The following is a 24,845-nucleotide window of genomic DNA, read 5'->3' on the forward strand; positions in this document are numbered from 1 at the left end:
CTCTCCAACGCGTACGTGTTTGCAACTGTATGTACAATGTCATGAAAACTCTCAAACGCCCGCAGACGGTGAAATGTTTGGCGTATTTACTTTCCTATTTGCACTCAAGTTTGCTCAAAGGAAGCGCATGAGAGCTTGTCGGTAGCTATTGCGGAGATTACGTGCATTACCACGTCAAATAATGGCCAAAGGGAGACGGTGGAAAATGAATAATGAACTGACTATGTAAGGTTTCATGTGGAATAAAAAAAATAAAATTCCATACAAGATGATTCTGAAATACTGAAGAGAGTACCATTTCATATGGCCCTCAGTAGCATGAATTAACATCTAAAGTGAGCATAAAATGTAAATGGAGAACAAAGAACTTGAGAGAAGAGGGAAATATTTATCAATTATAAGGAAATGTTCATCAAGTGTGACACGCCTTCGAAGCAATTATCAACACCTCCAAAAACACAATCATTTGAAGCAGAACCCATATTTTTTGAATTCATACGAAGCATGCACAATGAAAAGGCGAACGACCGACCTGTGAGCCTATGAAACCAATACAAAATGTTATTGATCTTTCAAAATCTACTATCGTCTCGTTTTTTTAATTTGTTTGAAGGAGAGGAGTAGTGCTTCCGTAGAGAGAAAGAAATGAAAAGGAGAACAATTTACACTCTGGTAATTCAGCAAAAAAGTCGTAACAAACACTGGAGCCGGGTTTTTGGCATAGAGAATAATGTGTTTAGGAGGGGGTAAGGGTAAAATGAAAAGTGATGAGCCGGGAGAAAAGAACTATAATAAGAAAATGTATGTAATCCGTTATTTTTTCCAAGTATTATTTATTTGAGGGAGGAAAAGAGGAGTAGGAAAGCTAGGATGATTCGATATCATGTGAAGTAAACACAACAAATGACTTGAAATAAATATCTTCTCTGCATAGCTAAGCGGCAATTGCTCCATAAATTTCTTCTTGTCACGGGTGGTCATTTTTCTAAAAACTATAAAAAAGTTAACCATCTAACAGCAATATTCACGTTGGATTATAACTACAAAGCTCATGATTTACCGCTGATACGATGATTCTAAAAACGGCTTTAAACTACAGTAGCCAAGGGATCAGTAAAATCTTTACCTAACCCACCTGAATTCATATTGACATATACTGACCTCATTATGAAGTAGAAACATATGCCATATGAATGATTTAACGACCAAAATATGCCGAAATTCGGTATTACAAATGTTTATATTTGGTTATACTCTCTGCCTTATTCTGCTATAATCTCCATATTATATGGACCTGAGCTAATATGCGTAGATTTTTACAGATACACCTGGCGATGGTTACGCTGCGATAAAGTTCGTTTATTCAGGTCTCAACCCGGGTCCTGTGAGAAGAGAATATTGATTTGAAGAACCTTGCAATATTTGGCGTATCAGATAAGTCATTAAAATGCAGGCTCTAAATCTCTACTGGCATTAAAATGACGTTTAGTAAATAATAAAATACGCAAGAGTTGCGCGATAAATAAAGTTGTACTTGTAGAGTGTACTCGTCAATTACATTCATTTTAAAGTATGCAGATGAAATTCGTTCTTTCAACTTTCCCATTCAATGCAATACAAAATCAAAATATGATAGTGGATTAAATAAACTGATTTATTTCCGAGCTCTACTGCACTTCAAGTTATATGCAACAAGATATTTTTGGATAACAACAATCCCAGCCTATTAATAAAATATATTTCAAAAGCATTAGGTGATATGGAGAAAGGAAGATACTCGGAGTCCTTGTAATTCGTGAGGAGGAAATCAAGATTACTAGTAGGGGATATTGTAACTATACTTCTTCCAAATAACTGGTGCAGCCTTTCAGTGAGCTCGCGAGGAAAAAACATTGAATAAACCGTCTTGCTGGATAAGTGGCTTTATGCCTAGTCAGACTATACCATAGAAGCAAGCCAATCTCTTGATGACAACCTGATGGATCATTCCATCAAATGAAAAATAAGGTGAAACTTAAGGGATAACTGATAAATAAATTTAACTAATAAGAGCTTCTTGAATAAAAATACAATGATGAGGAAAGGCTTAACAAAATCCTTTAGGAAAAGCTAACTATAACGGAGCTTCAATGTTTAACTCTGAAATTAGCAAAGAAGTAATAAATATTTCCTTTACGAAGCCAATGAATGGCATAAATCGTAAGATGCGTGAGTTGGCTTCGTGGATTGAGTGCTCGAGTAATTAAGGTTAAGTACCGGGATCGGATGGTGCCATTTGACAACACAATGATACCACAGCCTGTGGTTTCTCTGAATATTTTAGCTGCTTCGAGAAAATAATTAACGACCCTGAGTAAGCGTCAATATACTTAAACCATCCTCAGCAGGACACGATTCTCTCTAGCAATTGTTTTAACATGTTTCTGGGCATTTATAATATTCCTATTATAAGAAAATTTAAACGACGACATTTCATTCAAAAGAAGTGCATTGGGTGGCAGGTGGGTCGCATGTTGGTCGGCATAAATTATGAAAACTAACAATTGTAACTCAATTTTCTATACACACGGTTACAGACTACATGACTTTCCCCAAAAAAATTTTTTTATGAATATTTCCGAGCTGGCTTAGCCGTTTCAAATCATAAACGAGTGTTTGATACGACGATTTTCTATTTTCCATCGAGCACCGAAATACATTCTACCTCAAAAGACCACGGCATTGAACGCGTCTCCCCCGCTCTACGACCATCCCGGAAAATTGAAAAAAATGAGCATGAGCGCGCACATATCACACGGGACGCCTCGCGGAAGAGTGGCGCCTCCCGCCGCGCACTCTGAGAGGTTGATACCCTTAGAACAAGACTTGACTGACTGCGTAAGCGCGGCCGTCCTTGGCATTTCACGGCCCGCGGGGGGGTGGGGACGCATTTTGTTTGTTCTTCTTTCTTCCCCCTTCCCTTTCCCTTCGCACACGAGTAGGCGAGGGAGGGAGGAAGACTACGCGCGAAGGGGCGGTGTAAATATTCATTCGAATGGGTACGGGGCGGGGTAGGGATCATCAGCAAACAGTCATCCCCTTTTTTTTTGGCGTCCACCCACCCGCCCATCCGAGGTGAGGTTGGATCCAGATCTCATTGCTGCTCGGGATAAATCATTTTTGAGGGGAGGGGAAAGGAAGTGGATCTCGCACGAAGCGAAGGATTAATACGGCACCGAGAAATGGGATCGCGGAAGGGAGCGGCCATTTGGATGATGGATGCCGTGGGTGGATGGGCGAGGAAGTGGGCGGAATAGGTGGGAGACTGATACGGAGTTCACCACAAACCTTCAAGCGAGTGTGATCCAACGTCTCTGAAACACATCTACTCGTTCTCTCAATTTTAAATCTCCCATTTTCAAAAATGGAATATACACTCATTTACGGAATCAATGACGGTTAACACTTTTCCTTTTACCCATAACGCTTCCACCGAGCTCCACTCCGGTACGTGAATGTATCGCGAAATTGATTCTCTTCAGGAAAAATACTGATGCAGTCTCCTCATAGTAATGATTCCTCCATTCCAAATGGTAACCGAATGGTTATGAGTACGCACATATGCGAAAATCCGCATGGGCCCTAACACTTAAAGTTTCACCCTTCCGGATCTAACAAACATACACTTCACAGATCCTACACAGAACCTTTCTTATCCCCTCCTTTTTTTTACCTTTTACCCCTTCTTGACTTGTGGCGCTAGCCAACTATTTTCATTTTTACTTTGTTTAGAAGGTAAACTGTTTACGGCTATTGGAGTTTCACATTTATTATATATTACTAGCCGTAAGAGCTCATTTCTATCAATACTTCACAGATGTTTTCAAAAAAGGCTAAATTTAATATCCCCTATCTTAAAGACAAGATTTAAGATATTACAATAATTTAATGCCTTTAAATTGCGTTCTTAGTATCATGGTCAAACTTCAAAGTATTCAAACTGTTATATTGAATTGTTTATAGAATCATTGGAACATTTCGCTTACGTTTAGCTCTACTAAGGTAATACTTAGCTTAAATTAAAAACTTAGATGATTAGTATTAGATTCTGTGATTGACTTTGAATTACGACTGTATTTCTCATTCGCGGATATTAAATATCTGCGAAAATGTTTCAATTGAAAGTTCCGGAAATTAATTCAATTGAACTAGAAGAATTATTAATGGCTTACTAGGTTTATTATAAATTTTGAAACGGCAATAGCCCAGAAAGAAAATACACGCAGGTCAAGTTCTCATTAGGTGACTTCAGCCAACTCCCAGTAAGAACGCCCAGTATGCATAAATTCCAAAAACGGCAAAAAAAAGTACGCTGATTGACCGAAGGAGTGAGCGGAGGTGAAGCAAGTTATTCACTGACTACTAATGAAATTACTAGGGACCGATAGCCACTAATGAAACATAAATCATGAACAGAATAATTATTACATTATAAAACAAAAACTAATAAAGGCTGAGACACCCTTTTGGGCAAGGAGAAAATTTATTTTTTAAAATAAGGGATGCATTAGTTATGCAAAATTATAGGAATCGATGATTTAAGTATCCTGCCTCAGTGATTGAATACACACCTGATTCTAGAGGATTGATATCACTTTTAGAGGAGGAAGACACTCACTGAATAAAAAATAAAGGAGAGCACCAAGAGAAAAATTAACTTCCATTCGTTCTCAAGGCTTGTTATCCAACGGTTAAGGACTCTCAATCCCGTGGATCCGATGACCGCAAGCCTTCCTTCAGTACCTTTCCCTTATGTTAGTTTCTATCTCGATCCAAAAGCGTTTGAAGATTGAGGAGATCGGAGTGAGCGTGGGTCGAAGAGTGGTTCCGCACCGCCAGACGAATGCTATTCCCTCTCGATTCCGGTTCGTTTCCATCGTTGCGAAATAAGCGACAGCGCGCGCTCCCAATCCATCCAACGACGATTCATTCGACTTCGGAATGATTCCGCAGAGATGAAGAAAGCCCTTTAGGGAATTATAAAAGAGAACACATCCTTCGCCCGGCATCCCATTGCAATGCCGCGGGAAGCCGCCACTGGCACCATCGAGAAAGAGGCCTCTGCCGCCGCAGCGTTTCTTTTGATCTGCTCTAATACGAGTACTCTGCAAAACTACGCCTTGTTATCTGCAGTATCCAGTGTGTCTTCAGAAGCTGTTCAGAGCAAATGGCATTCTTAGTCTAAAGTTGTCGTAAGAATTGCCGCACGTGATGAAAATTTGATTGTTCATACGATATACTAAAATGTAGAAAATTCAGACGAGGCAAATAAAGATAAGTTTGCACGATCTGGAGCGATACTCTAACAGAAAGAGTAAATTGATTATCAGGTTTCGGCGGCATTTCAAACTAAGCTAATTATCATTCGAGCGCCCCTACGCGTATCGGTGTCCCCGTGCTATAGCAGTTTCTCCAGCCATCCTGCTAGCGCCTTTAGGTCAGAAGAATCTGTAGATGCCAGCAGTACGGCTGGAGAAACTCTTGCTACCAATGGATATCGCTACTACGTAAGAGGAATACTCGTAACTCTTTGAGTAAGAATAAATATAAATGGACAGGAAAGGAGATCGAAATTTGCGACAAGTAACCCTTCCCGAGCCCATTCTCCCTATCGATTGTTGAAACATTACTGCTTAAGGATAAATCTTAAGCAAAACCTTAAGTGTGGCACAATCTCATGAATTTCTTCTTATGTTTGACAGTAATAATAATAAGATAAACTGAAATTCAAAATACTTTCAACCATTCCTTCCGCGCATCAGATTATTTACTATTACGGAGCGAATTGCATGCTATATACATGTACATGTATACAATGATTAGCAAAACTATTTTTGGGGAAGCTAGAAACTCATTCATCAAAACTATCAACCTGGTACGATTCAATTCTCCCATTTTCGCCCAGTGATGTAAATAAAAAAGAGCATACTTTAAAATAATTAAAATGAGTGATCATTTTACCAATAAAACACTATTTATCACAATGTCGATTCCACCTGTAGTGTCCAACTCTAAAGCAGTGATCAACACATAAGTTAACGTGCCTAAACATCATCCGTTATGGATTACGTGGGATGGATCTCCAATGATAGAGTTCGTTGAGATTCTTAAATCCGCAATCGTACAATAACGCAACATATTCTAAACACCGTATTCTTTTTCACACAAAAGGTCATTAAATTTTCTAACCATTTTAATGAGTCAAAGTTTAAAATAATTTGAAATAATATCTAACTATATCCATAAAATGCCCTTAGCACGTTACATTACACAGACACTACCATATCACCCAAGAAAAGGATCATTCACGCCATATAAGTATTCAAGTGCCTCATCTTTTGGAAGTGTATGTTATATTCGGAAACAGTGTGAACATGACATCAGAAAGCAATAAACGATGAATACATTTAAATGTGCCCGCAGAAACCATATTCCCGAACTGTTTATGGATCTCTCGGCCGCTGCTCCATCCACTCGCCCAACGCGATTTGGACGAAGGCGGACCGCACGAGCGATTAACCCTTGACGCCACTTCCTGAGAAAATAACGCGCAAAAAACAAACAAAGGATCGCAATTATTACTGGTGTGTAAGAGTCGGGAGGAGGGTGTTGGGCTTGAAAAAAAAGTTACCGGAGAGTTCTTTTCGCACGAGGGGGAATGTGGAGGAGAGAAGGAGAGGAGAAGGGGAAATTTCAAACAAAAGCTCCGCGGCAGGTGGAGGAGGAGATGGGAGTTTGGGAGCGACGAGAGAGAGGGAGATAGGGGCGGTAGAGAGAGGAAAGAGGGTGGCCGGGGGGGGGGGATGTTGGCCGAGGGTTTGGGGTTGGCGACGAAGAGGCGGAGAGCTTGAACGGGAATCCGCGGCGGGAAGGAAACTTACCGTTTGGGAACACGGGCGGGAGGGTGAGACCTCCGCCTCCGATAAACGTTTGTGGAACGACAAAAAAGTGCGCGAGCTTCGCAAGATATCCAAGCTCCCCTCGATCACCGCAAATGTGACTTAAATATGGACTTAAAGAATGGAAAAAAGACTCGGAAATGCTAAGGGACTAAAAACATCTAAATAAAGCAAAATACTTCACAGTTACAAATGATAAATATTTTTTGATAAATAGCTGCATATTTTATTTTCTTATGTGATTTAATTAGTTGTTTATTTTTTTACTTTTAATACTACTGAAGAGTAATGATTAACACTAAATTTCACCATCACACATAAAAATAGAAATATAATTGATCTAAAACCAGATTTCTACAAAAGATCGTTCAGTTTTACAATTTCAAATAATTCAGCTGTAATGTCAATTTTCCTAAAATGCTTGAAATACACCTTCAATATAGTTTAAATAAATCAGCAGAAACCACATTCAACATGTAGTAATATGGTCTGTACTGACTAAAATTGAATTCTTAAAATTAAATTGTGCATGCGTGTATATCTAATGGATGGACATCGACACAGACGAAAACTTGATCGCAATTAAATACATGAGATAGTTCCAAAATAGCGTAGAATTGAAATATGCGCCGCTGCAAAGTTCCACGTCCCCAGGCAGTCGACACTTATCCTTCAACCCATGAATAGTCTGATGACAACTATCCGCTGAGAAATTTTCTATCCGATTATATACTTTGAAAGCTGCGAATATAATGTACAATTACGGCCCCATCAACGCCCCACGAAGACAACTACTCCAAATTATTTTCCGAGCATCTCCCAATGAAATGTCCGGCAGTATCTTTCAGCCCCGACAAAAAAAGCTCGGCCAATCGCTTTGTTTCAGTCACCTTCAAACGGATGAGAAAAATGATTAATTTGAGGTACCTTTTAAAAAAACCAGTCAGCCGACGGCTATCATTATTGTGCCTAAAACCAGCCTTTGGCGAGTTACACTCGCCGACGATGCCCCAAGCATAGTCGGTCATAAATTAAATGCTGCTGGTAGGCAATGGGTTGATTTGCATCTTGAGAGCTGATGGAGGAATTAGTGCAAATGGGAGGGGATAGAGGAGGAGAGACTAGACATGGTAGACCCCAGGCCGCTCTCAACAAAGGCCACCAAGAGGGTCACAAACTTTTGAAATCCATCTCCGATACAGAAAAATAGAGCATAAAACATGAAAATTAGTCTTTGCAGAACAATCAACCGGAGAACCAGAATATTCCGCGGTTTCATTTCAGTGCTTTTTTGTGATTAAATGACGTCGAGACCCTCACGCGATCGTATTCTACCCCGGTAGAAATGATGTTCGCACCGAGAGACATTGGTAGCTCCTTTAATTTCAAAATGCAATATCAAACGATTTGCCAAATGAGGATGAATTTACGCGGAAATGAATTTTTGAGCGATGCTTTAAAATCGGACTTCTATTTGAAAATGGGTATGAAATCAACTGTTCCTCCTTAAACAACCGGTATTAATTGATGCGAAATTTTACGCTCCGGATCTACATTCAGTTCCAAATTTCGTGACAATTGGTTTTTCCGACCACGTACTTTTCACGTCATAACTCCAACGGATGGTGAGATATTATTGTACATGATTTGATCATTTTTTAAACCGAAAGATCATTACTTTCTTCTGGAAATTGGGCATAACTGTAATATTGATTCCTAGTTTCTAACTCAGAGATATTAGTTCTACTCGTGGGTAGGCCATTGAAGTTGTATAAAATCGACCACCAAGGCCGCTAGAAACCCAAACAAGCTCGGTAGACTTAGGACTGGCCAGCATGCCCGAAAGAAAATAAATAACAATCGATACCGCCGTTTCTTGGAAACGAAGGTTCTCGAGTACATGGTTGAAGAGAGGGATGATGAAACAGCAAATTTAAGACGCCGACATACTTCATGACAAGACTGATATTTTCCACTTACAAAATCCCTTCAGACGATGACACCAGTCGTCCTATGTCATTAACTAAGTGAAAAATACTTACTCGATTGTGATCCAGGCATGAGTGAGCGACAATGAATAGGAGACGGAGAAGTGCTAGAAAAAAGGGTGACTTGTTTTGATTCGGGAGATGGGAAAGCATAAAAGGAGTCAAGTGTTCTAACTGAAGGGAGGTCAAGAAAAGCGAGTCAAAGCTGCGATGACTAAGACAAAATTGTACAAGTGTGGTGATGAACTGATTCCAACTATAGTGATAATAGCGAAAATCTAGATAAATAAATTTTGCAATAGGTTAAACGATCAGATAAAAATTTGCTCAAAGCGATCTAAGCAAAATTATGTTGTAATGTTGCCTGATCGACTTAATTTAGATTCATATTTTTCTTTGGCTAATTATCCATGAAATAACAAAATTATTAATGATGTAATCTCAAATGAATACAGCCCATCTATACAAAATTAAAATTTTAACTTTAATACTTGTAAGTATCCTTCCTCAGGTTAGCTAATGCGAAATATACTCAAATTCAATGTCAACTTTTAAAACCTTACGTGAATACTATCTCCATAATGCGTATGCATTTGAAAAAATGCAATGGCTACATTGAAGTAAAATCATCGGTTAAACTAGCTATGAATAAGTTCCGATATTAAAATTGTATAACCAGCATAGAACTCAGTCAGTAAAATAACCTAACTAAACTCTTTTCTACCGTGCCTACCAACCTGCTACCTCATCCAGTTAACCATTGCTAGGTATTCGCTTGGGGCATATTGCGGTGAGCACGCCTCCGTAGATCCCTCTCGTGAAGACTCGCACGCGCTGCTTTTTAATCAGGCTCTTCGCTGATTGACACGACGGGGTTGTTCCTCGTCAGATTTCGGCGCGGAGTGAGCGCGTGAATGAATGGCGCTAGGGGGAAGGCGACGGCAGGGGAAAAAGCAATCATCGGCGAGCGCCCCCTCAACCAGCAGACGACTTCCCCGGTTTAAACCTCCCATTCCATTGTCTATTGAGCCGTCAATTACCCCCCGCCGACCCCTTGCTACCTTCGAGCACCTGATGAGGTTTCCCAGCAGGCGAGGAAGGCGGGCGTGATGAGGCGGCCGATGGTTCGCGGGAGGGAGTGTGGGGGGGGGGAAGTGGGGAGGATATAGGGAGCGAGCGAACGTGGGTCAAGAGGTGGCTCATTACCTGCCATCAGCTCTTGACGACAAAAAGAACTCCCTACATTCACTTCCATTAAGTCGCATACTAGCGTTCAGACACGGTTTTTAAGTGGCATAAATTACACCGGGCTTGGCGTATTTTGGCCAAGGATTCACGATTGGAAATGTTTTGACTCTAGGTACGCTGAACGACCTGTGTATGTTAAAACCAAGCAATTTAAGGGGTCATTTTCCATTCCCTGTACTGTCAGTCTCAAGCCTACACAGAGTAACATGGGTAGTTACTTACACATTCGTTTCATGAATGTCATAGGGATTAAAGCAGAATTATTATTTTTTTCTTGACCTATGAGGTCCTCGAAAATTTCTCAATGTGCGGAATTCTTGAATGAAAAATTTCGGAAATCAAGCTTCTTTTGACGACCGGTTAGGAAAATCAGCGTATTTAGAATGCACTTGAACATTTTTAGAATATTTAAGCTGGGGGTTGGAGGTTAGAACACGAAAACTCTATTTGTAGAGGGCTATCATTGTTACGCTAATCGTAACTCCGCTGTTGCGTTGGCGTATTAACAGACAAAAGGGGACGCCAATAAGCTGATACACCAAGTGCATGACCCATATTTCATTTTCTTTAGCGGGATTGCTCCATGTCTTGATTTTCTGCAAGGGTTTCTATGAAAGACAGTTCCTATACTTAACACAGTCCCTCGAATGGGACGTAAACCTGTTTCATCAATGAAACGGTTGGCTGAAGGCGTTACCTAATTTCTTCCACTCTTCATTTTGACATTTGTTTAATCGCAAATGTCACAATTTAACCGCGTAGTATTAATATACATCTACATAGTATCTTACTAACCGTCGCAAAAGCGGGTGGCGGGGGGTATTAGGTCACCTGCCATGAATGTACAATCACAATTACTACGCCTCCGCAGCCATATCAGTATAAAATTAGCGTATAATAATAGTAAGTCATGCAAGCGATCTCAGTCGCTAAGCATAGAGAACTTGAAAACGTTTCCCCAACCTACGAAATGCCATGCTTACAAGTTACTAATTACACGATATCCTTATCATCGAGAAAAAGCAATCGACTGAAAGGAGTTGATACAATATGTTTCTAGTGGCCATGAGAACAGATGGTTCTTCTTCTTTAGCGTGGATGCTTATGACTTAGTAATTTTTCTAGCCTGTCGAATAGCAATAATTTCATTTCCCATGAAACACGGTAGTTTTAAGTCTGTCTAATCACGCCCCATTGCCATAAATGGACGAATCAAATTTAACTGTCGAATTGAAAACGTTAATTATAGGTTGTTAAACATAAAACCTTTATTCAACCGACGGACGTCGTAGATGTATAGGGATCCTCAGGTTTCCTCAGCCTTGAGGTCTCTCACTATGTTCCATTTATGGTAGTTAGGATACGTATAAGTTGAGCCCGAGCCCGTGGCATAATCACCACTAAAAAACATGCGTGGGTGGGACTTGGATCATGGATAAAATATGCCTCACGAAATTAATACATCCATTATGGAACCACTTAGATGTTAGTAAAAATTTTCGAAAATTTAGAAAAAGTTTCCTTGTAGTTGATATTTCTGATAAAAAATGTATGTATCAGTTAAGGTAGCCATTACAATGGGAATTAAAGATTTCTTGATACAAATGGCTTACAATGTTCATGTAAGTATTGGAGTGCGTAACTTTGCATTGTGCCTACCATATTAGAGATTATTAAATACCATAAGTTTTAAGAGGTCCTAGGAAAAATAAGGAATTTTATTTTACTTGGAATTCATTTGAATATGAGAGCATATGCACAAAAAGTGAAGAAATAAGATAGTTTCCAATTAAGGTACCGAACGTTTTTCAAGAACCGTAGACTCAAGCTGATGATGAAACTAAGGGAAATTAAAAGATTCATTTTACTTTTTTTATTCCAAAAATACATTTCAAAATTTAAGCTAAACTTACGCGACTCTCACGTTCGTCATATTCATGCACGTATATAATTTGCGCGAAGGGATGGTTGCTCCCCGCCATCCGAAAGACCTATGCGAATAAATACCGAATGACACAAAGACACCCTTGTTGCTGTGGTAAAACATGATGCATCCTTATTCCCTCATCTTATTGAATCCTTATTTTTTACTGTTTCAATGTTTTTTTATTTAACCACTTGGCTTGATGAGTCTGACAGGAGTGCAACGGGTCTTGCGCCAACGACATTATCGTTCGGACAAAAAATAAAAGAGAAGTGTTCTCCCGTGAATGCCTTGTGCTTGCATGCATGCATGTCCCTTACCTTGTGCACCCATTTCTCACCGCTCTCTTCTCTCTCGTCTCGCCCTGCAGAGTCGTCGAGGGAGATGGAGGAGGCGGTCACCGCCGACTCGTTCGTCGTGACTCTCAAGCACCTCAAACCCCGGAGGCGGATGCGCGGCAACGTGGAGACGCTCTTCGTCGTGGACTTCCCCAACTCGCAGCAGAAGTTTATGCTGCTGCTGGACAGGAGATCGAAGAGATGTGAGTAAACTTGAAATTTAAGGAAAATTGATTCGGATCTGGGTGTCGGCTCCGTGAGATCACGGAACAATGTTCTGGACATTGTAAATTCCGCCGACATGTAAAAATCTGAATTTAGGTTTCCTGACAGAATGGATAACCTTAAAATGTTGAAATATCGTAAAAAATTAATGTTATGGTTAATAAATCGTCACCGATTTTAAAGAACGGGTAATGAAGTTAAAAATTAATGAAATTGGATGAAGAAAAGTTTGAGTTTACTTGTTTCTAGATCATGAGCAGGCGTTAATATTTTCTTAGACCAATTAATGTGATGTACTCTCTAATTTTATGGTTGTGAAATACACTCAAGGAATTATTAATGCCATTGTTTTAACCTTTAATTCGTTCAAAAATCAAAGTATTAATTAATCGTCTTTTCAGTCAGCGAAATTTGTTTATCAAAGACTAATATTCTAATATTCGGTATTAAATTAACCAAATGGCTGTCTAATAATACCACCTAATAATCTCCTAATTGAGCCGAAAGGGAAATAAAGACTCTTCTATATATTTAGCGCTTGCAATGGAGAATATGGGGGCGAGTGAATATTGCAAATCCGAAATGTTGCACATTGTTAAGAACTTATCTTCTCGAGTAAAAAGAAAGAAAAAAGAAAGTGATAGAGAATCCATTTAAAAAAATACCAATTAAAAATATGTCAGGTGAAACGGCAATCATTGGTGCAAATAATTTTGAAAAAAATGAACTCATAAGTAGTACAAAAAATTAACATCCCTGTGATTCCATATTTAACTTCCAATTAATAATAATGATACATCTGGAGATATTAAAATGCTACAATGTTCATTCAAACAATATCTAAGAGCACTGTAAAACAAGAATCATCTGCCAATTAACGTTTTCCGAAAAAAACGCCACAGCAGGCATCCTCTTAGAGAGTTATGGTATGGAGGCCATAGATCGTTATGGTATGGAGACCGTGCGTTTCATAAGGATGTATCCATAAAATCACAAAAAGTCTTTAAAGTTATAAAAATTGAAGTACAATTGAAAATTATGGAAATGATTCTTTTAAAATCAATTCAATTCTCTGGAAAGTCATTGAAAAGCATTTAGATGCACCCTCGAGTTGTAGGAGAAAGAATAACTCCGTATTTCGTCCAAGGTTCAAGGCTAAAATTATTAAACTTCACATCACTGTTCTTGGAAGCCATTATTCGATTCACGAGCCAAATCCAACAGGAATGGAGAAATGTGTCCACATGAACTACTCATCGAGATCCATCCACTTTCCCAGCGGTGCTCCCAACTAAGACGTTCCAAGACCCAGAGACAGGTTCATTCGACCAACATGCTACGACACGCATTCCAAAAGTGACATATCCCTCCGCAATGCGATAATTTATGGAGACCTTTCCGTAGGAAATGGACTGGTCCGAAAGGGCCGAATCTTTATTTCTCCCCTCTTGCTTCTTCAACGGACTCCCAAAAAGACCAAACCGCCGAATAGATACCAAATAGATCTTTCGAATCATCATCTTTTTTTTAAATCTATCTTGGGTATCAAGCACATTTGCCACCACGGGCGATCAAAGCGTGTCGAAGGAATAAAGAGAAACGGGGAGATGTAGAGGTGAGGTGGAAGAAAGCGCAATCCATTTGCCCCGAGTCCTTTGAGTAATCGCTCGACAAGACGAACCTGAAGTTATGCGATGCCAAGCCGGGAGAGATGAGCTTAATCATCGTCGCAAGGGGCTTGCTTCCACGTCCGTCAAAAGCCGCGTCCCGGTTGGGGCGACCCCGAGGACGCTCCATCACATGACCAGTCGAGGCGGGCAGGGCGTCCGTTGGCAGAGAGAGGTGGGGAGGTTCTACTCTTCCCTTCATTCCTTTTTGGAGTCTCGCTGTCCTGCATGGGAGAGGGAGGAGAGGCTTTTGTGGTCGATAGTTATGTCAACAACCAAACGTGGGACATACCTTACCCTCACCTAGCCGCTCGCCCAGCAGCGCTGCCAGCCGCTCACTCTCATTTTTTCCATGAATAAATTACTTACGATTGAGCGTTTTTTATTTTTTATGTTTTCGCTTTCACTTTGTTGTTATCTTATTAAATTGACTCGTACCTTTGGCGCAAACAGTGGGAAACTAGATGATTAGAATGATATGATTGCGAAACCTTTGGAATAATTTTCAGGGACATGAATAAGCTTGCAATTGTTTTGGAGCTGCCGCTGTGAATTTGGTGTTGCTCATGCCAGCCGAAGATCGGACTTATAGTTAGGGTTATATTTTATCTACTACTGCAGACTTTGGTTTTGAAGCATACGAGATATTAGAAGCCACCTCCGCCGATAGGAAAGTGGTTTCAAAACTGTATATTGATATGGAGTGACCTTTTGGGAATAGTTAGAAGGATTGGAGTGAAAGCTAACACCAGCATTTGACCGGAATTGATAACCGTCTCCCGGCTTTGGGAATGTCCGACAACTAAATATGCATAGCAATTTCTGTAAAGGAATGATATCCAAGGTCTCGCAAAGGAGATTTCTGAGGGACAAGAGTTGAAATATGAGAATAATACGGCCTTTGGGCAACTGAGAGCTTCTAAGAAGTCTTCTACGTCTTTATGTACCCTGGGAGACACAAGCGTTGGCACCTCCAATGGAGTCTCCCATGTCAAAAATCGCATCCAAAGCAAGGCATCCGGGCCTAGTCTACATAGTCTACAAGTTGCTAACGTATGGTTATAACGTCCCATCCAACCAACGGGTCACCGCACTTGGCTCACAATAGTCATTGAAGTCGCTGAAAAATCCCCCACTCCAAGAGTCAAACCCGGGACGGCGTTAAGAGCCGTCGCATTGGCCATCGTGTTAGTCTCATCACAGTTTCCTTCATTTTATTCCTATGCAGATATACATGATGAGTGCTAGACACTTATACAGCTTACCCACCAATCTTTAAGATGCTTCGATTGCAGTAGTAGTAGTTTTGAGGGGAGGCGACCGACAGCTAAGGTCATTTGCGCCATAGGGGAAGGACAGGAAAGGATGAAGGGTGGAGAGAAACCCGGCGTCGGCATTAGCCTACTCTTTACGAAAGGCGCCAAGGGGTCCGCGGCTTAACGTCCCATCCGACGGACGGCGTACTCACTCACAGTGCCCTCCACAAAGCACCTCAAGTAGGGATCGAGATACCTCTGAAAAATATTCAACACCGCCGGGATTTGAACCCGCGCCCTCAGGGTGGGAAGCCAGTACGTTAGCCCCCGCACCATCTCGATCCCTTGCTTCGATTGCTTACACATTTTTGTTAACAGTGGCTCGAAGCCGTTCACTGATTTTTCTCCTAGTTCTTCTCCTCCTCCCTCTAGTCCAACTCCTCACTACGGCAGCTGCGCCTTCCCACTCAGAAGTTTCGTGTAACATGTATCCCTTGTGATGGGGAAGACACTGAGGGTGCACCAGCATCTGCGCATACATTTCCAAGCTTCCATAGAGTCGTATCGCAGGGGTTGTTGAGACGCCAGCCATTATAAAAACAAACGTCAATTTGAATGCGCAACTTGAAGTTAAACGATGAGTTTGGATGAATTGCGCTAATAATTTCCACTGATGTGAACACAAATTGTGTACAGGAGAAAAATGTTCCTGATATCTTTCCCTTCTTATTGGTACGCGGTACAAGGTCTCACAGCAATTTAAAGTGGGCTTAGGACTATTCGCTAACGTAACAATTCGTTTGACTTACACTTATATTTGGATTAAGTGTTCCAAGTTACAATAGAGTATTTTCGGTGCTATAGTACGCTTTGCTAATAATCTAATGACGCAATCATTTGGTTCACTGCAATTTTTCATTGTGACATCCATCTGATGTGTGGATCACCTTTCGTTGGCATTTTCCGTCTTAGCCCGAGAGTAGGCGAATGCCCAACAAGGTATACTATATTTCCCCGCTCTTCCGTTTAAATGCCGCCCAACCCCTAATTACTCATCTGCGGTGAACGATGAAAAATTGCCTCAACATGGCGCGCCTCCTGCGTTAACAACTACCTTCCTTAAGAATTCAAATGACGTCAGCTCTCCGGAGCGTCGCACGATAGCGATCACCACTGAAATCAGGCAGATAAGCTTCAAACAGATATTAACAAGCACGTTAGAGAATGTAAACATTGCATTGAAGAGGTGTATGAATTTTGAATAGCAATCTCTCTTCATTTTCACTGAGGTGCAAAAAATATTATGGTAAAATGCGGGACTCGTTCCATTTCTTTTACGGAAGAACCACACACGCCAATGGTGGGGGTGATGTCGCTTGCGATACCTTATCTCCGGGTGGGTCACGACGAGGCAGGAAACGCCCAACCGTCTGCGCTTTACCGTAAGTGACTTCTTCTCGCCTCCATTACACAGTCCGAGGTCACGCTCTGTCCCTCTGACGGCAAGGTTCGGGAATTTGCAGATGGGGCACGTCATTCGCTGCACGCACTGCTGGCTGTTTTGCCAAGGGGAACTTAAGAGCCAACCAAGGTAATTGGGAAGGTCTTCGGTGAGGCAAATTCCTGCGAGAGACACTAGGGTGAGGATTAGGGATTCTCAAACATCCGTGGTGTCTGGTGAAAGGGTAAACCTTTAAATGTGGTTTAAGAGCATATGAAACTTGTTTGGGTTTATGCCATTATACAATTTGGATTAATTTCAATGCAGAGTAAGATGATCTTTATCCCTGTAAATATTTAGGTGCTATATTTATTTATGTAGGGGGGGTAAGCCACCGTAAGGGTATGTGGCAGGGGGTGGATACACACCAGACTAATTTTTACCCGAACATGACCCTACCGCGGTCGGGCAATGTTGACAATGTGTAAGTTTATAATAAGTATGACACCTTAACGACTCAGGTGCCAACATGGACGTTTAATTTTCCTTGTTTCTCTTTGTTGCTATTTATTGATGGAATAGTTAAATAACTGATCGGTCCAAACGATTAGTATCCAAATGAACCATGAATCAGTGTCAACTGTGAATCTGCCGTAATTGAAATATTTTGAGTTTTTATTAAGCTACTGAAAATGAAAAAGTTACTTACACTTCCCAGCATAGTAAAAAATCAAATACCGAATGAATGAGGAAAATGAATTAGTTCTCCTCTGGCTTTGGTCTCGGAAGCCTCCACGAAATCGGATCCCTCGAGTTTATCATTGCCATTCTGAAATTATTTGGCGTGAATCTCCTTTGAACCACCAAATGAATATTTTTATCCCAAAAACATTTCTCTTTCAGATATTTCATTTTTATGGACCCACAAAGTGTCTACTTTGGGTAAGATTTAAACACGATTTTCCAAGTGGTTCCTTACAAACATTTTCCGAAAGACGCACAGGCGTTTCCTTCACTGATTCTCCAGCCACTACGATGCTCGGGGAAATTCGGCCCCAACGTGATATTTAAGATGAAATCAGGGAAGAATGAGAGGTGGAATGAGTACTAATTTAGAGTCGTTTTCGAAGTATTAGCCATGGAAAAAGGTCATCATTGTTGGTGTCTGGCAAAGCAATTTTCCTATTACTGTAATAGCTCTCGCTAGTTTATAGAATAATCCTAAATTTCGCATTCTGTGGCCGAATGACTTTGAACTCTATAGCTACATGTATCCATTTCATAACTAGTAACTTGGGAATCAAATTGTCAGTTACTGCATCAAGATTTCTGCCGCTTTAGGCGCTCAATATAAGAGGAATTAAAAGCTACAATACAAAGCTATGACTACAATAACTGAACGATTTATAAGAAGATATGTGATCGAAACAAAAAATTCAGAAAAACGCCTCATATCGTTATTGTAATCACGAAACAGTTTCCATACACCCATTACAGCTAGAGATCAATGACGAGTCTGGCTATGGACGCGTTTATCTCAAGATTTTAATATATTTGGAAATCTTTAGAGATTATGTATGTAATTTAATATTAGTTACTAATTAATAATGAAATTTTGGAAAAATGGAGAAATGACATTATATACGAAATAAATGGGATCAAATTTAGTGCTTCGGAAAAATTTATGTAACTGCGAGTATCTCTTACATCAAGCATTTAAGAGGGCACATACTTAGGGTTAGAATGTTCGTATTTACTTTAACAAGACTCCTCAAGATACATAATCTAGGTTGTTGGAAAATGTAGAAAATACAAATATTTTATTTTACATTTATTTGATTATTTTTAGATCTACAATTAGATAAGAATTATTTTGCACAAATATAGATACAGAAAGTTTGGTAAGGAGGGCAGAAATCCAAATCAGACAGGGACGGTGAATGAAGAGCAGTCTTATTTGTGATAAAATGTTGGAAATTGCGATGGAAGAGAGAACGCAAGGCTAGCACGGTAGGTGGAGGAAAAGACATACTGGATAGAATGATGGGAGGAAGAATGTATGTGGAATTTGAGAAGGGTTTAGCGTGAGATGTCAGGTTGTGTCTTGTCAGACGAGGCTAATAAATAATAGGTGTGTGTTTAGTTCGTGCACATCTAAAGCCTACAGAACGAGTAAACAGTGTACTATTAATTACTAATAATAATAAAAATAAAATTTAAGGGTACATACATTTTGTGCATTTCAGATTTTTTTAATCGTTAAGAAAGAAAGTAAAAGCGGTGGTTAAGAACCCAGAAATTCTCCAAAAACGGAAAGAGAAACGAGAATAACATTGATCGAGACCTTGAAACGAAAGCCCTCGCCATGTCACGAAGACAAAAAAGATGTACACACTTATACGTATATTCCTGTACGAGGGAATTTAAAAACTCACAATCGTTCCTCGTGGTCACAGAATAGCAAAGGTTGAGCCCCTAGAACTCCAAATATATCCACAGCTACACAAATTTTGGTGTCATAGCATCTAAACCCTACCCTAAGAGTAAACAGTAGGGTACTAATCACTAATAATATTAAAAGTTCAGGGTACATCCCCACACCACACTCAATCGTGGCGGCTTGCTGGGGCGTGGATGTAGACGCATAAAACTATTCCATTTTTAAATACGTTTTACGATTTCAATTGAAACATAACGTAGTTTTTCTCATAGTCAAGAGTCACGGACTCTCTAAAATAACAATACCTGTAGATGGAGTTGGATGTATTACGTTCCTTAATGTCCTACAAAGTAAACAGTACAACAAATTAAGATGGGATTTGATGAGGCAGCCTGAAGTCTGAATGCAGGCGGTTTAAAAAAATAACACTTCTACTGCTGTACAACTGGTTCTCATTGCTAATTATTAAAATAATATTCATATTCCATAAAAAACCTAGCCTAGGGCTAAGTCAGTGTTGACAGAACACCAATGTCTATAATTATTAATCCCGGTCATTGATCACGAAAAATTAAAATTCACCCTAAGAAATTAACGTATGTTCAGAAGATTTCTCATTACGATAAAGGCATATGCCTCGTTAGTCGTTGGTTACACTGAGAAAATAATAAGGCGCAGAGATAATTTGATGGGACGGCCCAGCAACTCGAAGGCAGGTGGTTGTATCGTCACCCTCGGCATGGATGTTGTTCTATTCTTAGGATTAGTTACTTGCCTTACACGGGGCGATACACACTTAGCCACTGAGAGAACTTATGACCAAAATCTCCTACTAACATGTATTAAAGTAAATTTTGTCGACGGGGAAGCACGAATGATTCCAATAATGGAGCGAATCCTTTTGCCGAGAGAGTAATGAGCAGGCTACCGTTTGACTCGTGTCGTGGGTGGGCTTGCAAGGTGGTGGAAATTGGCTATTTCGGGAGGTTACGGCTGTTGCGTCGCAAGGGAGGGTATAATGGTGCGGCCGCCGCGCCGGTGGGAGGAAGCTGGGCGTGTGAAATGGGAGGGTTAGCGATGGGTTTGACTGCGATCGAGATGGGGTAAGTGGAGAAGGGACGATCTTGATGAATGCGAAGGACGAAGCGAAAAGAGTGGGGTGTGTGTGAGAGAGAGAGGGTGTAAGAAAAGAAGGGACAACACTTTTCGAGGGGCAAAAAGAGAGGCAAACAGAAACGAAGGACGAGCGAAAAATCGATGGGTGAAGAAAGAAGAATTGGGAGGAAGAAGGGAGAAAGGGTGCGGATGACACAGTGATAAGGGGGCACCGGAATGCATCAGTAGATTTACGTTATTAGCCCGGAATCCTCGATTTAATCTTGTGAATACATCCTGATCATGTATTTATAAAGAGGAATGCTTGTGGCCTTTGTGTTTGATCAGGACTCAAAAGAACTTAAAAACTCCTCTAAATATTTGAAGATATTGAATTTTCCTTAAATATGGCGAAACATTTAGTATCCGGCGTTTCAATTTTAAAAACTATCTGTTCATCATGTGTTCGTGAAATTTTCTACCAGGCCCCGATTCATATGAGCAGCCATCCAGAGTTCGGCATTTTCGGTGGATTCCCCCTATCGACGTCAGACAGAGGAAGAGTCGTTGGAAATAGTTGATGATGGGGATTACAGAGATTGGGATGGGAAAGGAGCTATCCTTCCCTGACCCAACGGAAGACCCTGCCTTCCATATGCATGTGATTTGTATCTGATCAATTAAACCTCCTCCCAACAAAAGTTTTGATAAAATGAAGTTTTTATTACAACAAATGGGGAAATTGAATTAAGCTACATGACTAGCATCAGTGGAATAAATAACTAAATATATATGCATATAAATATATATATATATATATATATATATATATATATATATATATATATATATATATATATCACAAATACAGTATTACGCGATGCATAAAGCGCTCAATTAGATATCTCCAAGATGATGAAAAATAAATATCGCAAATTAAAGGATTCGCCGGGGCTGTTGTGAGGTTTTGGAATACATCCAAATTTTTTTCCAATAGGAGGTTTTTTTTCCGCTAAAAAATCTCCCCCACGTCTTCGTTTCCTCTCTCCCCGCATTACGCATGTACACGGAAGCCAGATCCCTTTCCTTAACGCCTTCCGTTACTACCCTCTTGCAGTCTCTTCCCTCTCCGGCCGTTCTCTCTTCTCTCCCCCTCCCTCTCCAGAACGCCCCATCCCCGCGCGCGAAATGCTATAAAAACTCGTTTCGTCCGCCTAGCACGTTTTTCGGGAGGAAGAGAATCAAGGAAGAAGTTGACCGAACCTGGGCATCCCGTTCGCGTTCCCTTCCCCACAATCACTCTCCCACTCCCATCCATCTTCGTCCCATTCCGGCGTAGAAGTTTGCAATTTCCATTCAACTCTGACATGAAAGTTTTGCCTACGCATTTAAAATTGGATATCAATGAATTCGGTGTGAGTTTTCAACGACCCAAAATCTTCGGCGATGAGACTGATTGAAATAAATTACAATGTATGTACAACTACAATTTTATAATCAGAATTCCGACGTGGGATTTTCTGCAAGAATGCCAAACTTACAATTATCAAGGACTTGGATCAATTACCTGTACCCAAATTCATGAAAATAAATACTAGCTATTATAGCTAATTTTCAACAATTTTGTACCGCATACAGCATTCCTTTCTACTATTTTAAACTTGTCCTGCCAGCCTAGCCGCCTTCGTGTCTGCCTGTCGGGCATGCACACCAAAAAAAATAGAAGAAATTATGTGGGATGAAATCTGTCTGTTTTAAGCCTTATTTATCACCGTTAAATATTGGTTTAGATTTTTTAAACCTTCAAAATTCAAGTATATTTGGTTGAATAAGGGGTTTACCTTGAAAATATCATAAATTTTGGCGTCGCACCTGTTGCCAAACTTTGGAAATAGGACCAAAATCCATAAATAGGTCCCATTTGCATTAAAAATGGTTATGTATGGGCGCCTTTTTGGTCTCATCTACTCCAAATACTATATCAATTGTAAAAAATTGAAAGTGCGCGCTATTGATAAAATGTTACGTTTCAGCAATCCGATGGCATGCGCATGTAAAAATTTAATACTTAATATTATTAAAGCTAAAACGTGTGGTGACCTAAAACTCTCTCTAAGACTACTCAGGATTCGAAGTTAACTTTCTACCCAATTATTTTGAAGATTGCTTACCCATTTGATCGAAATTTAATATAATGGGAAGAGTTCACCCCAGCCGTACTCTTATAAATTTAAATAAATACTTATTTCAGCAAAAGTTCGAAATAATGTGATAAAATCAAGTACATAGCAATGTAAAAACTAAACAGGTGCTTTTACGGAACCCTTGATCGTCTGAAAATTGATTTAATGGAATGATGCTTTTCCTCTTATCACACCCTATTGTTCAATCCATCTCCATTATTGGAAAAAATAAAAGACATTAGGTGAAGCTATCAAGTCAGTGTTTATAAATTCCGATATTTGAATGAATAGCCCGCAGTAAGCCAAGACGTGAATTCCATTTCCTTTGTGGTTTTATTATCATATTTACAAACGTTATTATCACCGGATGCCAGGCAATAATTATGGAATATGACTAAACTCCTCAAATAAATTGTTTTCATTTTATTAAAGCACTTTTAAACATGATTAGATGGTGTGAAAGAGTGCAATTATTACATTTGCGGTTTTATTGAACGTATTCTGTCAGCAATCGCTCTCTTTCCTCCAAGATTTCGCAAGGAATCAAGCCCCGCAAACCGTTGGCGCCGAGCAAACAATTAGCGAAAAGGTGAAAACTTAGGGACAAAATGCAAAAATAAACAACCCACAAACGAAACCGAATGCTCTCTAGCAATATAAAAATATGTTCTACAGATAACTCGCGAAAGTTTTGTACAAGAATGTTGCGTTTCTAGGTTTTATTTTCTGGGACAAGAGAAATTATCCCTCATCATTTACTTTGTAGATAAAAATGCCTAACCCTCATACGTTCACGGAATGACGCAGCCTCAGGCATCGGAAAAACTGTTTGCTAATCGCTATCTACAAATATCACTTAGCCCCAAGCATGGAGGTAACAACACAGCCTGCAGAGGTAGGGGATTCACAGCACGGTTTTGGAAATGCTGCACGTAGGATTCCAGGCGGAGGGAGGGAGTGATGGAACAGGGCAAACGGCAATGAAATGGCACGTGAGAGAGCCGAGAGAAGCGCCGGGAGTGCTTTTCTCGAGGCGCCGGATTGTCGGACACCTCCGCGTTTCGCACCTTCGACCCTTCGAGGGAGGGAGATGTCTGGTTCGATGAAAGCCGCCGCCAGGCACGCAAATGGCCGTTTGATGAGACGATAAAACGAAGAAGTGAGCCTCGGTTCGACAATCGAGTACCGTGGGAAGGTGTAAGGAGTGGTGAGCAGGCGTGAGGGTTTTTTTCTCGCGGTCCATCCCCGAAATCCGTGCCGCGGCGATGCAGTACCAATTGGAGGCAGGGGCGGCACATCGCTGCGGATCGTCCGCCACACTCTTCGGTATCCCATCACTCGTTTCTCCGCCGCTGTAAATTGTTTTCCACCGAACCAAACGAAACGAATCATGGGGATGGGGTAGGGAGAGGAGATGGGTTGGATTAAGGATCTCAATGTCTCTTACCGTAGAACGGGCTTGGTAATCTTTGGCTTCTAGAATTGAACACTGTGGCTAATGATTTCTACGGCTCTTTCTGACTACTTGACTGTGCTACAAGATTACAGTGCTCTATACAGCACCCCTGTGGATTGGAGTGAGTTGTATCGCTGTCTCCTGCATGATTGGCGCCGATATCTCTAAATGCAGACCGTACCGCCGTGGCCCGAGAGATTAGGTCATTTTTACCGTCTGTGGATAGGTGAAGAGAATTAGTGGTTGCCTCCGGATTCCGATAGCAAGGATGACACAATATTGAGAAGAGGTTATTTAGGCCAAGGAAAGGAATAATATCGGGAGAGAGGAACAGACAGACCGAAGAGGAAGGGCGAAGACAATCCAGAGATGCAACATTTTAATCCCACTCCTCACGGAGCATGGGAGATCCACGTTTAGCGTCTCTCTCGACGGGGCTCTTTCGGAACATCTCAATTGTTTTCCATTCAGAACCCGTGCTCGAGCTCCAAATGCGGCGAACGTTTTTCAGACTCATACTTGGATGTGGTTATCACAAGTGCAAAACACCGTCCTAAGGGTGGGCTTGTATTATCGCGGAGTTTCATGCGAAGGTTTTTACCAACGTTCCGAAAATCAGCTCGAGGGCAAATTCCGAAATCCCGAC

At 40.6% G+C, this 24,845-nt stretch overlaps 1 protein-coding gene across 1 annotated transcript in view; it reads left to right on the forward strand.

The window, feature by feature from the left end:
• The window catches only part of Tsp (Thrombospondin), a 208,796-nt gene that overhangs the window by 61,114 nt on the left and 122,837 nt on the right, over nucleotides 1-24,845 (forward strand). Inside the window, exon 2 of the mRNA XM_071591250.1 lies at nucleotides 12,469-12,639. Coding sequence (XP_071447351.1) covers nucleotides 12,469-12,639 — 171 coding nt within the window. The remainder of the gene's footprint in view (nucleotides 1-12,468; nucleotides 12,640-24,845) is intronic.

Source organism: Hetaerina americana, unplaced genomic scaffold (assembly GCF_022747635.1).
Source record: "Hetaerina americana unplaced genomic scaffold, ioHetAmer1.1.p SCAF_1, whole genome shotgun sequence".
In the NCBI taxonomy this organism is placed as follows: Eukaryota; Metazoa; Arthropoda; class Insecta; order Odonata; family Calopterygidae; genus Hetaerina; species Hetaerina americana.